Raw genomic sequence first — 15586 nt, forward strand, 5'->3', positions numbered from 1 at the left:
ATTGAACACCTTCAAGAGTAAATTGGATGCTTATCTTGCTGGGATCCTATGACCCCAGCTGACTTCCTGCCCTTTGGGCAGGGGGCTGGACCCGATGATCTCCCGAGGTCCCTTCCAGCCCTAATGTCTATGAAATCTATGAAGGCCCTTTTGAGATATGCGAGCTGGCCATCAAAACGGTCCATCTAACCCTAACCCCCCTCCCCAAGCCTGTCAGCCACTGTATTAGAATGGATGCAATTCTTCCACAGTGGAGTGGTAGGTGCCAACTTAGACTCAGGTCTGATACGGCTTATTCTGACTAAAGACTAATGTGGAAAAATCCATATTTGCACCAACTCTTGTTCCTTAAAGCACTCACTACTATTTTTATTTTCATCTAAGCCATTTCATTTCAAAACAGCTTTAAAAGCAGAAGGAGACTTCAAGTGAGAGCTATTATCAAATTTAGCATAATCCCTTCCAAATATTTCTGAAAGATTTAATTTGGTCAACATCCAAGGTTATCCAAGAGACCAACACAATCTGAAACTAGCATATGCACTTACACATTCCTCATGCCACTGATTACACTTACACTTGGAATTCTTCATATGAAACCCCACTAGAGCTGCTACCCCTTCTTCTGGAACTGTGTCCACTGTCCTCATCATCATCCTCTTCAGAGTCATCCAGACTGCGAGGGAAGCTGCGACTGCTCAATGGACGAGGAAGAGAGCTTCTGTCCAGGTCCAGATCCTCCTTGTTGGAAAAAAACAAACAAATTGTTAAGACCTTATGTTGGTGAGAGTCCAAACTGCATGACCACTTCATTCACTGACAAACCCACCCCTGTTCAGTTTTGCTGGGACTAAAAGTTAGACAATAGCAATGCAAAACTAATGCAAAGGAAAATTAGTGCTTAAAAACACAAATGATCCACCTGATGGTGATCAGGTTCCTACTGTTGCCCTGAAACATGACTTACCCTTTCTTTTTCTAGGTCATCTCTCATTTGCTGATGTTCATGTTCTGTCAATTCCTGATCCCCATCCTGGTCATACTTAGTAAATATTGCTTCAATTTCTGCATCAGTATGACCCTTCCTGAAATGAAAATATAAACATACCCCTGCTTATTTCTTCTTTAAATATGGAACAGGTCAAAATATTGAAGAAAACCCGGTATTAAGTGAAGTATTTTCTCCAGAATTCAGAGACATGTTAATCCAGTGCTGCCCATAATCTCTCTCATTGGGATTCGAAGTCTGGTAAACCATGATGACAAAGATTGGTTACCGGCCACCAACTGACAGCATGGCAATCTTGCCCCCAAGCCCAGAGCTTCCAAAGTTTTTCCTGATTTCGACTGGTATCACACTCTCTGCTGTGAACTTCATTTAAGAAAGCTTTCTCCTTTCCAAATCCTCAATGGTATCTGCCACTGAGGGAAAAGAATGCAATGGTCTGCCATTTGGAGTTGTAGCCTGACCACCTACATGCTATTAACACTGAAGCACAAAATTTACCATGAGCTTTCCTAGCTCCTGCTCCAAAGGCCTGGGAACAGAATGACATTGTAAATGATTTTGCATTCAAGAACAAACCTTTTTTATGGTAATCTCTTTGGCAGGACCTACTATTTAGTTGGAAAAGAGATGTTAGACAAAGTTACAGGCACGAGTGCCCTTCTTCAAGCCTGGGCTTCTTCAGGATTGAAGAAGGGCACTTTGTGCCAAATACTTATCTAACATCTCTACCAGCTAAAGAACTGGTCCAGTCAAGAGATGACCATAAAAACCCTGTTCCTTGCATATTTCCTGAACCATCAGAGCTACAGTGATACCTCAGTGTTACTTCTATGGGCATTTGAGGAAAGAAAAGTTATTCATTTACCTCTCTGCTAAATCAACTAGAAAGGAACACCTGTTATAAGACAAATATCCCTTCTCTTTTTGCCTCCCCTTCCCTCCCACTCACCCATAAAATCCTGCAAGCCAAGTAAGAGGTCTGCTGCAGAAATGCTGAAAAAGAAAATCAGTTTGTCTATAACCACTGTCCTTTATGGAGAGCAACCCCTTTCATAGCGCCCTCCCCCTGACCCAAAACTTACTGGTCAGGACAAAAATAAAAGTATTGAATCAAAACATGATGATGTTGCTCAAATGCCACATTCTAAAATCTCCCAGTCTTATGATCAGCATCCCTCTTAAGGCATCTTTCACCCAATGGGCACCGTTACCAGTCCTCCCTCCTAACAGTCCTAGAACTTCCCTGATGTAAGGGTCCAACTCTCAGACAGTATGATGAGACAGGCCTAGAAATAGTTGTTACTTCCCTTCTATCCCACACTAGTATCCTCTCAATACTCCGTCTCCATTTTAATATGGGGTTTTGTTTTTATAATTCCCATTGACTCTGTAGGGGATTATATCTGTTTATGTCAGAAACCATCCATTAGATTTAAGGGAAATGTCTGGTTTATTACGAGCCCATCATTCATTAAAGCAATCATACATATTATCTATATATGCACTAATAAACCTTAACCAAGACTTATCTTGTAAAACAGGAGTCTCCTTACCCTTTCAGATCCTGGCGTAGTTCATCAAAGTTTAACTTGCCCCCACCTTGTCGCAGGCTCTCTGAAATGTCATCAACAGTTGTTTTTTTCAATTTAAGCCTGATCATAGCTCTATTGTATCCCTAAAAGAGCAAATAAAACACTAGTTCTCTCTCCAAGAATGCTTAAGCTTGGTTTCTAATAGCATACTTAAGTTTGTTTGATATTTGTTTCACGCACAGAATTCCAGCATTTCTAAATGAACCAGACTAATTTTAATGATCCCAAATAAGCACTAGGTGAATAAATACCTCAATAAGTCTTATCTGTTTCTTATTTTAACGTTTCTATGAGGAATGCAACCATGTTTACTGCAAGGATGTCAACTCCCAACTACCACCAAAAAAAAAGTCAATGAAACTGGGTATTCAATTCCACTATTGCAACACTTGGTGCAAGACAAGTGACAGACTATTTTAGCCACTTTGTGGCTTATCTGATTTTTAAGCTGCTGGGATTTGAGTTTCTTTGCAACGGAACAGCCATACACTGTTCTCCTTCTCGATTTAAAAAACTTTAATCAAAGCCATACAACCAAACTGTAGTCTGCTGCCCAAATACCTAACTGTTACTTACATGCTGCACAGTAATGCATACTGGCCAAGGTTTATTTTGCTGTTTTTTTAAAATAGGCCTACAGTTAAGCTCCCACCCTTTATGTAAAACTGTTTAAATACTGTCTGCACTCTGCAGGTTCCAATGTACATATTAATACTTGAGTCCCTGCATGTGTGACTGAACACTGGGAAGTACAAGAACAACTCAAACAACCTCAAAATGTAGTAACCAAACTAAAAGGCTTGGCACATTTCAATATTTTGCCTAATCAATTCCATATTTTTATCAGTGCAGATTCAGATATTCTATCTCCTTACTGATTTCTACTTGGCTGTGACTGGTTTGTCTCCAAATGAATATTTGCTTTATTTGGGTACTGGCTCATTGTACCTTAGTGTTTGTTGCATGTAATAACAGTTTTGTAAACCAGATGTGAGAAACAAAGCATTACTGATCCTGGAATTTGGCCAAAAGCCAGCATTTATGACAAAACACTTTTTATTTACCCTTTTGAGAAGATCAGACAGTTCCATTTCATTCTTCTGCTGCGCCATATCTGATTTGACCTCCGAGTATGTATCATTGATAATGGCCAAAAACATGTTCTGTTTAAAATAAAGATAGAAATGGGAGGTTAAAAAACCAACTCTCAAGAGATCTTCACTAGTGTACTTAAGCATCACTTCTATGACTTGCATTCTCATAGGAAGTGAAAACTTCTTCTCAGGTCACAGGAGCATGAAAGTGGCCAAGGATGGCAATACTGAATGGGCAAGGTCCTACATCCATTACAGCTTTTAAATAAGACCATAAATAATGGGTTGGTAGATTATACCTCATCTCTAGCAAGGCTTTTGACACCATCTCCCATGACAATTCTCCTTAGCTTAGTAGCTAAGGAAAAAGATTAAATGAAACTACTGCAAGATGGATTGGTTGAACCACAGTGCTCAACAAGTAGTCAACAATGGCTGCGTCTAGTTGGACAAAGTTTCAAGTGAGGTGCCTCAGGGGTATGTCTGGGTACAGGATTGTTCAATATCTTCACTAATGACTTGGAGAAGGGATGTCAAAGATCTGCCCTGCAACCTTGATGCGAGGGAGGGGGAAGCTTTCCATGGCTGCAGGCAAGCACCTTGGTGAGACCTATAGCACTGGAGCCCCAGCAGCCCTGATGGAAGAAGCCAGGCATTGTGGCTTATTCCCATGGCAACAGCCAAGCACTGTGTAGCACCAGGCTTTTTCCCCATGGTGCCGCTTGGGCTCCAGCACTATAGCTCTCACCCAGGGGCTTGGCTCCTGCTGCAGAAACAAGCCACGGAGCCGGGCTGCTTTGGCAGTACTGCAGGTTCTCCAGCATTACAGCTCTCACCAGCTTGGCTGCCAAGCACCTGAGCAAGAGACACAGCACTGAAGCCCTAACATCACTGTGGAAAGAAGCCCAGCACCAGGGACTGTTCCTGCAGCAGCAGCATCCAGCAGGACGCTGGGCCTCTTCCTGCTGGGTACCAGACTGGCTGGGCAGGCACTGCCTGTGCTGGATCCAGCATTGTTGGGAGAGGGGAGGATGAGGCTGATCTTGCACCACTCATTTGACCTGCAGAGCCAGACGAGTTCAACACCTGATCTGGAGCAGCGTGAACTTAGCAAACTTGCAGACAATACCAAATTGGGTGAAGTTGCAAACATACTGGAGGGTACAGCTAGGATTCATAGTGCCCTTAATAAACTGGAGAAATGGTCCAAAAATCAACTGGATAACATTCAGTACAGACAAGTGTGAAGTTCTGCACCTGGGATGGAACAATCACATGCACAAATACAGACTGGGGAAGAACTGGCCAGGTGGGAGTACTGCAGGAAAGGACTTAAAGGGTATAGTGAGCTAGTAGTATGCAAAATAGTCCAATAGCATGCTGGGCTGCATTCACAGGAGCATTAGTTGCAAATCAAGTGATTTTCCTACTCTGTTCAACACTAGCAAGGTCTCAGCTGCAGTCATGCATCCAGTTCTGGGTACTGCACTTCAAGAAAGATGTGGGCAAGATGGCAAGAGTCCAGTGGAAAGCAACAACAACAACAGCAACAACAAACAGAGGTCTAGGAAATATGATTTATGGGGGAAAGTTTTAAGAACTAGGATGATTTATTTTGGAGAACAGAAGACTAAGGGAAGGATTTGATAATGGCCTTCAAATATGTGAAGGATGGTTATAAAGAAGATGGAGACAGGCTATTCTGATGGTCCTAAACTGGGATGCCATGGCACCACTGGATGTCAAAAGGCCCTCTCAGGGGTGCTCTTGCAGCAGCAGCCAGCTAAATCTGGCCCATGTGCTCTAATCAACCTAAAGCAGGTGGCAATGGTGCCTCGTGCTGTGCAGAGCTTTTTGATCTGACCACCCCTATGCTCCTCCAGTAAACAGGCACAAGTGAACTTATCTGTCCGCTTCTGTTTCCAGGGGGAGTGTAAGGGGTGCCAGACCAGGTTGGGTTACATAGCACGAGGCAGTTCCTGCCTGCTTTAGGTTGAATAGCAAGCCCCAATGGCAGGAGAGGACATGAATATGGCACAGCTCTTCCTGGGCTGACTGTACAGCAGGCACAGGGAAGTTTCATTTGGAGGCAGCAACACCCAGCTGAGAAGCACTGAGGTAAATTAAGCAGCACAAGCAGTGGTTCTCAGCCGAGTGGGCATGCTGCCATATTCAAAGTATGGGGTTGGACTTGAAGATCTACAAGGTCCCTTCCGACCCTACTTCTACAACTTCTATGATTCAAAAGAGTGGCAGTGAAGTGTGCCATGGCCCCTGAAAAGGTTGTGAAGTACTGGACTGTTCTCTGTGGCTGCAAGGAATAGAAGGAACAATGGTCTTAAATTGCAGCAAAGTTTATTAAGCTGAATTTAGGGACAACTTTCTTACTCCGAGGCAGATTAAGCACTGGGACAAGCTACCAAGAGAAGATGTGGAATCTTCAGCCTTGGATGTTTTTGACACCAGGTTTGACAGACACTTAGCTGGAATGCTTTAGTCAAGGATGATCCTGGCTTGAGCAGGAGATGGGACAAGATGACCTCCTGAGGTCCACTTCAACTCTACTACTCTATGATTACAGGGTGTCATCAACTACACAAAGTTTTAGCAATTAACAATGTTCCACCTGAATGTGAAGTTTAACCAGAGCCCAACTGCTGAAATGATACCAGGAAATAGCCTACTGCTGTATGTGCCAAATATTTACATTTCCCAGACGTGCGCTAACTACTAAGAAACAGCCATTCCAGGTGTACATGTATCCAATTAGACATCTGACAACAGGTTAGACTAGGGATGTCAAACATGCAGCCTGAAGCCTGGATCTGGCATGTAAAACTGATTTATCCAACCTGCCAAGAGAGAAGATGGGCACTACCCAAAGAATCACCAACGATGCAAAGCAACTCAACTAACCTAAGAGGGTTTTTACAGCATCTAAGGTGCCCCAACAATCACAGAGGCCTCAACACTGACTTGACTTAGCCCTGCTGGACATGGGGCTCACTGCTACCACCATCCCTGGACCCCTCTCCCAACATGGGCTCCTTGCAGCCTCTGGACTCGCTGCCACCAGACCCCGAGCTCCTGTGGCCTGTGGCTCATGAGTCATAGTGGCCACCCCCTTCCCTGCAATCCAGAGCTGGCCCATGATGAGTCCCACAGTTTGGATCTGGCCTGAAGCATCAGATGAGTTTGATCCCCTGGGTTAGACAAAATCTCTGTTACTAAATATTTAAGTATAGTTGATCCTTCTTTGGAAGAGGGAAACAGATTGGCTAATGTCCCTTCCAGCCCTATTTTTACTTGATTCATGGCAATAGCTATCTTTCCACAAACGTCCCCAGCTGGAATTATAGGAGTCAGCATCATATTAGGGATTACTCTGAAGTAAAATATTCCATTTTCATGCAAAAACTCCATACATTAGTCAGTATTTCCTTTTGGAAAAAACCAATTAAAAACAGAAAAACAGCAATTGCCACCATCAGAGCCAAAAAGCCAGAAAACATTAAGGGAAGTTGACTCATGCCCATTTTGCCTTCAACTCCATAAAGAACAAGAAGCTAAACAAGCTGCCTTTGGTATGTTTCAGTTGTTTTTCTCCAATGTCACATAGAGCTTTCCAAAATCCCAACACTACAGCAGTCTACAACCACCTTAGCACCCATTTCATATCTTACCAAGCATGCAAAATATTATCTACTACCACAAAGTCCATGCTGAGCTTTAAAATCATAAAGGGATTTCCTACTCCAAGGCTGTTGTCTCAGTTATTAGCAAAACCAAAGCAGCAGGCACATCCTCTGACAAGGACATGCTCATAAGGAAAAAGAACTTTTAAACAAGATAAAATGACTTTCTTCCCTATGAAATATCATCTTTCATTTAACTTCCTACCACACTATCTGGCAGGTTTCAAATCTGCTTAATTCCATTCCTGAGTCTAAGTGGCCTGCACCCAATTGGACAACTCAACTCACTCCATGGGGCTGGCCCAATTTTTACATTCAATTCTCAACATTGTAACAGACAAAACGGATATAGTCTCTGCCCCTATAACAAACAAATCATGTTATATACACATTGTTCTAGATAAGGCCTATCCTATCATGAAATAATGTTGGAAGCTGTTTCTGTAATTTAGCATAGAATCAAGGCAAGAAAAATTCTGCTTAACAGGTAGTCAGTCATATGGAAACCCAGTTTTGAAAATAATTTAAAGATATTTACTCCATATTTATCCACAATATCCAAATGATTGCAGTCAAAAGCAGCAGTAATTAATTGTACCCAATTAAGGCCTACCTTTTTTCTAGATCATTGCTCAAGAAAGAATACTAGTACAATAGTATTGTGTAAATGCTGCAAGTTGATTTACAAGTAGGGTTGCTGTGGGAAAAATCAGATTCACTGATCTTTAGGACACACCTACATGAGCTAGCAATGGCGCAGAAACTTCCAACAACTCTGCTGGTTGCTTCGGTTATAAACTATTAATCTTTTAGATCAGGTTGGCAACGTTTTCTACCTTGGGTTGGAGCTTGTGACTTAGACCCCTGCTGCAGGCCACATCCCCCTTCCTCGCCCCACCACTCCCTTCTCTCCCGAGAACTCAAACGGCCCATACTTTATGCTCATTGCAGATACCCAGTCCCTCTGCAGCAACACTAAGTGCAGGCACCAGACTGAACAGAGGGCTGTGAAGGAGGATGCTATGGAGGTAGTGCGCAGCTCAGTACAGCTGCATGATCCTCCTGGCTGCCCTGGGCTGGGGTGAACTTTCTAGGTAGGATCCAGCCTCTGTATGAACCAGATCTGGCTAGGGCGCTGTAGGTTGCTGACCTCTGTCTTGAGTTTTCCCCATCAACTCCCTATGCACAAAGGCAAAGCAACTTTCAAAAGGTTAACATATTCTCATTTGAAGGGTACTACACATCTCAATGAAAATTGGCTTCAGAGCTGGTAGCAGGAGCATGTCCTCCATTTCACACTCCTTAGTTCATCAACATGTTGTATCAATACTATCCTTAGCCTACCCATAACCTGTTAACACCAATTAAGTAGTAGGCCTAATGTTTCAATTCATCCTTCTACATTAGTACACGTTACCCATCCTTCTACATTAGTACATGTTACCCATGAAAATCAGCACCGTTAGCAAATAAAGATGTTGTCTCTATGGGAAAATACAGAATTCATCATAATGCTGTTGGGCTATTTCTTAATAGCATATACAAAAAATTACTAGTTAAGTTTCAATAGGAATAAAACATCCTTGAAAAAGCAAGATGCACGGACGGTTGCGAGAGGAGGTAGATAAACACAAGGTTTTAGTGGTACTGTAAGCTTACTGTTACCAGAGTGAAACCCAAGCTGCCAAAAAGGGGGGCTAGTGGTGATGGTAAAGATGGCAATTAAACCAAAGTGTGCCACTAACCCCCCACCATAAACAAAAGTTTACATACCAAAAGAATGAAGAACATAAAGAACACAAATGTAGTGAAATAAATTGGTCCCAAAACTCGGTTAGCTTCTTCAACCTCTGTGAAGTTAAAATCTCCCAAAATGATGCGGAACTGAGTCAAGCTTAAAAACAAAATACATCCAGCAGTTCAGAAACTGTTTTTGGAGTCTTGCAGCAATTTTTAAGATATCATTTTGTTCTGACCTAAGCATTTGACTATTTGGGGGTAATAAGGGTACACTATTTTGTCCCAAATCTAAACACTTGCTCTGGTAGCTACACCTTCATGCCCATCACTAAACATAACCAGTCACAACAGAATGAAAACTGCTTCATTTAAATTCTTCCCCTCTCAGATATTTCCAGACACAAGACATCACAAAGTTACCATTATGCTGTTAAACATGGATTTTTTTTTTAAACTGGCAAAAGAAATAAAAGTAGAGTGGAGAAGTTATATGGAGATGTTTAGGGTGTTATGCAATCATTCAATAACTAAATGTATGTCACTACTGCGGAGTAAAGTAACATAACCAGCTATATTAACAGTCAATGAAGTTGTGAAAATCATTGAGCTTAACCATTTCAAAGCTGATCTTTTATTTTTTCTTAATATCAAAAGAAAAGGCTTAAGTTATAATATGCTTTTCTTATGTTTAATAATATATGTTCTGTCATTAAACAATTGCAAAGTTTTAACTATTGTATGCAACTGAAATATTTAACTGAAGATACTGGGTTGAAATAAAGTATACTGGATAAAACGGTGAAGAGGTAAAACTAGTTTTCAGAAACTGTATATACAAAAAAATTCTAGAGCTTCTAGTACAGTAAAATTGTGTATTTTTGATTTTGTAGTTTAGGTAGTTTGCTGATGTACTGAGGAATTTTTTGCATGTTTTATTATACTTACACACAGTCCTGAAAAGTGCTGAAGTCATCGACTTGGGTGCCAAACACCAGATAAGCCAACTGTGCATATGCTAAGAAAATAATGAAAAACATAATAGCAAAGCCAATGACATCTTTAGCACAACGAGACATGGTGCTGGATAACTGACTCATTGTTCTGTTGATGCTGACAAATTTAAAGAGCTGTTAAAGGAAAAAAAAAAAAAAAAAAAGATGTAAAAATAAGGAAAACTACAACTTACCATATCAAAACATCTTTCCAACCTTTCTCACTCTCACTGCATTTAGCTTTGGGAAAAACTAATATTAACAGACTGTTTGTCAACTTATTTTTTCGGAATAATGTCTCTCTCCCATTCATACAAATAATTAAAATGGAAGGAAAACGCAGTGACAAAACCAAATTTCTCCTCAGGCTCCCCCCAGATGCATAAACTGGATCTACCACTGTATCATTCAAGTGTTGGGTTACCGATATCAGAAGTATTATTTCAAAGGACAGGAGGGGTGGAGGGTTCTGAAGAAGTCAGAAGCTCTGAAGAAACATTCAGATGGAATTTTTTTTAAGTAGAAAAAGTAAAATAAAAGCTAGAAACAGATTTTTTTAATTTTTATCCTTAAAGAATTAACAAATCTTGATAATTATTTTTTCTTGCTACAAATTTCACATAATTGTTATAGAAAGCTTGCATGAGTGGGCAGATGAAACAGCTGAACCAGGCTATAAGAGCAGGCACCAATTAGGGCTGCTAAGTACCATATTTACTCAAATACAAAATAAGATTTTTTTCCCCCACCAATCAACATGAGGAAAAAAGCTCTTCATCTTACATTCACAAATAAGGAAACCTCATTAAACACACTGCCCAATCATTAAACTGCTGCCAGAAGCAGCACATGCTCAGCAATAGAAATTATGAGGCTGATCAAATGCAGTCAACACTGAGCATGATTATAAAGCACATAGCCCATATTGGGCAAATAAGGATAGATTAGTGCAGCCCATCTGAATAAAACATGCAGTAGAGCCCACTAAATGCAGCTCCCCTCAGCACCAACACTTTTTTCAAGCTATGGTGAGCCACTACATTGCATTCATTTCAACTTCCTTTTTACTCCCCACAGTTGAACTGTGCCTCTTCCTCCCATTTCCATGATTCCTATGATTTCTTCACCCCAAACAGTTCATCCAGATCCCTCTGTTACTCAATGTCTCCTCCACTTGTTGCATATAATTATTGTGACCCAAACCTCCATGAGGGAAAGCCAAACCAGGTTGGCCTACACTTCATCTGCATGTACATTTTTGGAGCATTCCAGGACTCATGATGAAAACACCCAGTGCCAGTCATGAGTAGGGGCTAATTAGCACATGGCCCCTTTGTGGGGGTATCTAGAGTACACACATATACTGAGCAATGCTGAGCTATGGGGTCACCATGGCTTGAAATCCTGTTGACTTGTGGGGCCCAGCCCAATGAATGCCATGGTAAACCATGAGCCTTTTGGCTTTGGATGAATATCGTACATAGTTTGTGCTATATACAAGTAGGTACGAAACTGCTGCTTAGAAACTTTTTTATGGAGCATCTGTGCTATGATTTGTAAGTTTCAAAAATGGTAACATGCATCAAATCTGGATGAACTGATGTCTAGAAGTACTCTGTGTAAATTACCAGAGCCACGTTTAATTTCAAGGTCATTGTTTTTAAATTTGCTTCTTACTTCCATGTGCTCGGAGACAGCAGGGTTTGGCAGTGAGGAGAGGGGGAAGAAGCTGCAGAGGGAAAAAGTTGGGGGGGAAAGCAAAGGAGCTACCTGACCTCTGATATCTACCCATCTATCTACCTACCCATCCATCCAGACACAGATAGGTAGATAGATATCTTGGTTGTCTTATATTCACGTAAATACGGTGGTTATTGGAATAAGACCAGGTTACTGTAAACAAACAAACAATACTGGTGCTCCTCAATGATTTTTTCCCTTAGATTTAAGAAGTACTATACTAAAATTGGGAGGAAGGATTATAAACATAGCCATGGACATAAAACCATCCTATTTTCCATGACTGGTTTCAGAAAAAATTTGAGCACACCTGGAATGCAACTGCTTGTTTCCAAGACAAAAATAAATCACAGGGATTTCCTTCAATTACATCAATATGCGTGCTAAAACCTTAATTTCTATTTGAAGCACAACAGAAGAATATTCCTTAATTACCTTAATCCAGACAAAAAACATAGTAACAGCTGCAATGTTGCTGAATTGTATTTGCCAATAGGCCAAAGGCTCAAAATTGGGGAAACTGTTCTGATCTTCTAGCAGTTTCTTCAGTTGCATATCCACAGTTGAGGTTCTATAGATGTTAATTGCTATAGCTACCACTGATAGCTGAGTAGGAAAGAAATACATAAAACAATAAGAAACATCTGACTTAAAGACACAACCTATTTCAGTACTGAATCCCAAAAGCAAACTTTTTGAAGTCAGGTGTCAACAGCCATTTCTACCTTTGTCAGGGGTTGGGTGGGAGTAAGGAAGAGCAAAAGTAATGCTGCATATGCTGTATGTAAGGCTCTCTAGCTGCTGGCTGTGGACACTATCTTTGCTCCTGGCAGAAGCTTCCACTGTAAAAAGCTGCTACTTAGTTCTTTACTGCTCTTTACAAGTTTTTCCAAGAACAGAATTTGTTTCTTCATTCTGCCTTCCAAAAACAGGGCTGTATTTTATTTAGGGGCCATGTTGTATGCAAGAAAATATGGCATGAACCAATCTGTTTCCAATGCTTCAGTGTCAGCTTTCATTATTTAGTCATTTATCGTGTTAATGTATAGGTTTGAAGAACAAATCTGAGATCAAAGTAAACAGTCCCAGAATTTATACCTGCTACAGAAAAGCAGGGGTGGAAAAAAGAAATGGACAGAAAAGACTGACAGGCAAGGGGAGAGAGCAGAAAGACTGGGAACAGCAGGAAGAGAAATGTAGGCCTAAGTAACAGAGCAAAGGCCTAACCAAGAGCAGCAGATATTCTTGTTGAGCAATTAAGAGGTCACTACTATCCAGAAAAAATAATAAAACTTCAGATTCTTCCTTGATGTGTGTATACACACACACACACACACACACACACACACACACACACACAACTGCCCATCTAGAATGATGGGGGGCTGGGGACAGAGCTATATATAAAGAACAAGCTACTTTACAGCATGGATTAAACAGGGATCAGAAGATCAAAATGGACTTTTTTCCCCACTCTTACAGCCAATTTCTGTACATTTCTGCTATAATATTTCTCCTTTTTGGAAATTTGTCTCGGCAACCACCCTGAGGGAAACATACCTTTTTAGGCAATGCTATGCAAACATCTACACTTCCTGACACTTGAGTCTGCTTGACAAGCAGTGCATAGGTTGGGTGTTTCTATGAAATGCCCAACCTCCAACACCACATCACTCCTGCTGAACAAAAGTTGGGTGTAGCTCTCTCAGGAACCCCAGTCAGGGAGCAGGTGCGGGGGCTAGGGGTTCCCTCTCCTAGAAGGTAAGGGCAATACACCTCTCTGGTGCAGCATGATGTAGACAGCTCAGGACAAGCATCTGAGGGGGGAAACTAGTGGCTGTTTACAAACTAGCCAGGGGGACCAGCAGCCATTGGGCAAGTCCCTGTTCCCCTGAGCACTACCAGGAATGACTAGAAATAATGGTCACAAGCTGGCAGAGGGTAGATTCAGGCTAGACATCAGGAGGCGCTACTTCACCATCAGGGCGGCTAGGATCTGGAACCAACTTCCAAGAGAAGTGGTGCTGGCTCCTACCCTGGGGGTCTTTAAAAGGAGACTAGAGGAACACCTGGCCGGGGTCATTTGACCCCAGTACTCTTTCCTGCCATGGCAGGGGGTCGGACTTGATGATCTGCTCAGGTCCCTTCCGACCTTACTAACTATGAAACTACTAGTGTTATTCAAACATCACTTAACCAAGTGTTGGAACACCACATTAACATGCATTAGTGATAACTTTGCAAATACATTTTGACACCCAACCCTTTTCTCAGACAAAGAAAAAGTACCGGCTTTAAAGTGAGTTTTCTTATTGTGGAATACTTATACGCTAGGGCTGCATGAAACGGGTGTGTTTCAATTCTGGTTTCAGACTTAGCTGTTTCGGAGGACAGCGACTCATTTCGGTGTTTTGGATCACCGTCCTGTTTCATTTTGGCCAAATCTGTTTCGAACAGGCTGCAAAGGAAGCTTTACACAGCCCTACCCAGGTGGACAGGGCTGCAAGGCCAGGGACTGCAGGGCCCCAGCGGGGAGCAGGATAAGGCTGTGGGTGGCTCATCCAGAGAAGGGCCGCTGCTCTCTGTGCAGGAGAGGAGCGCAGATCTCCGATCCCCGTCACGCTGGGTCGCAGCGCAGAGCAGCGAACACGCCTGCTGGTCCCTTCCATGCAACTCGGCTCTGCAGGGAGCAGAGATCCATGCCAGAGGTCTCCTCGCCACCACTGCCCAGGCAACATGGGGCTGTGCGGGGCAGGCAGAAGCAGTAAGGAGACCCCAGTGCAGATCTCTGCTCCCTGCAGAGCCAGGTTGCATTGCACGGATAGCCCAGCCTGTAGTTTGATTCCCCAGGCCCTAATTTGATTCCCCAGCTCTCTGATCATTCCTTCAGGTCTTCCCAGGGGATGCGGGCCCCCAGATCCGCACACCAGGTTTCAGCAGGCTGCTGCTGCAGGCTGGGGCCAGCAGCAACACTGCAGTCTTCTTGGTGTGGCTGTGCCAAGCAGCTGTTGCTGGCCCCAGCCTGCAGCAACAGCCTGCTGAAACCCTGCATGCAGATCTGGGGGCTTAGACCCCCTGAGAGGAGCCAGGGAAATGATTAGATAGCTGGGGAAACAAACCGAGAGGCAGATGTCAATATCAGAGCAGTCGTTCCCTCCCTCTTCTTAGTTTTTGTTTCCCTGCAAGCCTGGCTCTGAAACGCCAAAATTCTCCAAAACATTTCCTAATTGTTTCAGAGCCTTCTGATTCATTTCAGAGCCTTTCGTTTCAATTTAGATGATTTCGGTGTTTTGGGTGCTGAAATGGCCTGAAACACCTCCAAAACAAAACAGCTGCCAAAACTTTGCACAGGCCTACTGTACACTACTAAGGTGTGGAAGCCTAGAGGAGGGACACCTAAGAGCCTTTTTAGTTTCTTCCCCTCATGGGTGTCTCTAGACCTTCAAGAGTCAAGGCCTAGGGTCAGTGAGGATCTAGTCAGGGAACTTCTGGAGGGACTGAACGTATTTAAAAATCAGCTGTTCCTGAAGATCTCCACCCCAGGGTGCTGAGGGAATTAGCAGAGGTCATTGCGGGACCCCTGGCACAGCTTTACGAGCGCAAGTGGTACTCTGGTGTGGTGCCAGAGGACTGGAAGAGGGCCAATGTTGTTCCCATCTTCAAAAAAGGGAGGAAGGCAGACCCAGGAAACTATAGGCCAGTTAGTTTTACCTCGGTCCTGGAG

At 42.6% G+C, this 15586-nt stretch overlaps 1 protein-coding gene across 2 annotated transcripts in view; it reads right to left on the reverse strand.

The window, feature by feature from the left end:
* Positions 1-15586, reverse strand: part of PKD2 (polycystin 2, transient receptor potential cation channel) — a 38916-nt gene that overhangs the window by 5153 nt on the left and 18177 nt on the right. For both annotated transcript variants that reach the window (XM_019553067.1, XM_019553068.1), the window contains exons 6-12: positions 12298-12468; positions 10076-10257; positions 9164-9284; positions 3666-3764; positions 2563-2684; positions 968-1085; positions 578-741 (exon numbers count right to left, since the gene is read on the reverse strand). In XM_019553067.1, the coding sequence (XP_019408612.1) occupies positions 578-741; positions 968-1085; positions 2563-2684; positions 3666-3764; positions 9164-9284; positions 10076-10257; positions 12298-12468 (977 nt within the window). The remainder of the gene's footprint in view (positions 1-577; positions 742-967; positions 1086-2562; positions 2685-3665; positions 3765-9163; positions 9285-10075; positions 10258-12297; positions 12469-15586) is intronic.

This window comes from Crocodylus porosus, unplaced genomic scaffold (genome assembly GCF_001723895.1).
Source record: "Crocodylus porosus isolate Cpor-Errol unplaced genomic scaffold, CroPor_comp1, whole genome shotgun sequence".
Lineage (NCBI taxonomy): Eukaryota > Metazoa > Chordata > Crocodylia > Crocodylidae > Crocodylus > Crocodylus porosus.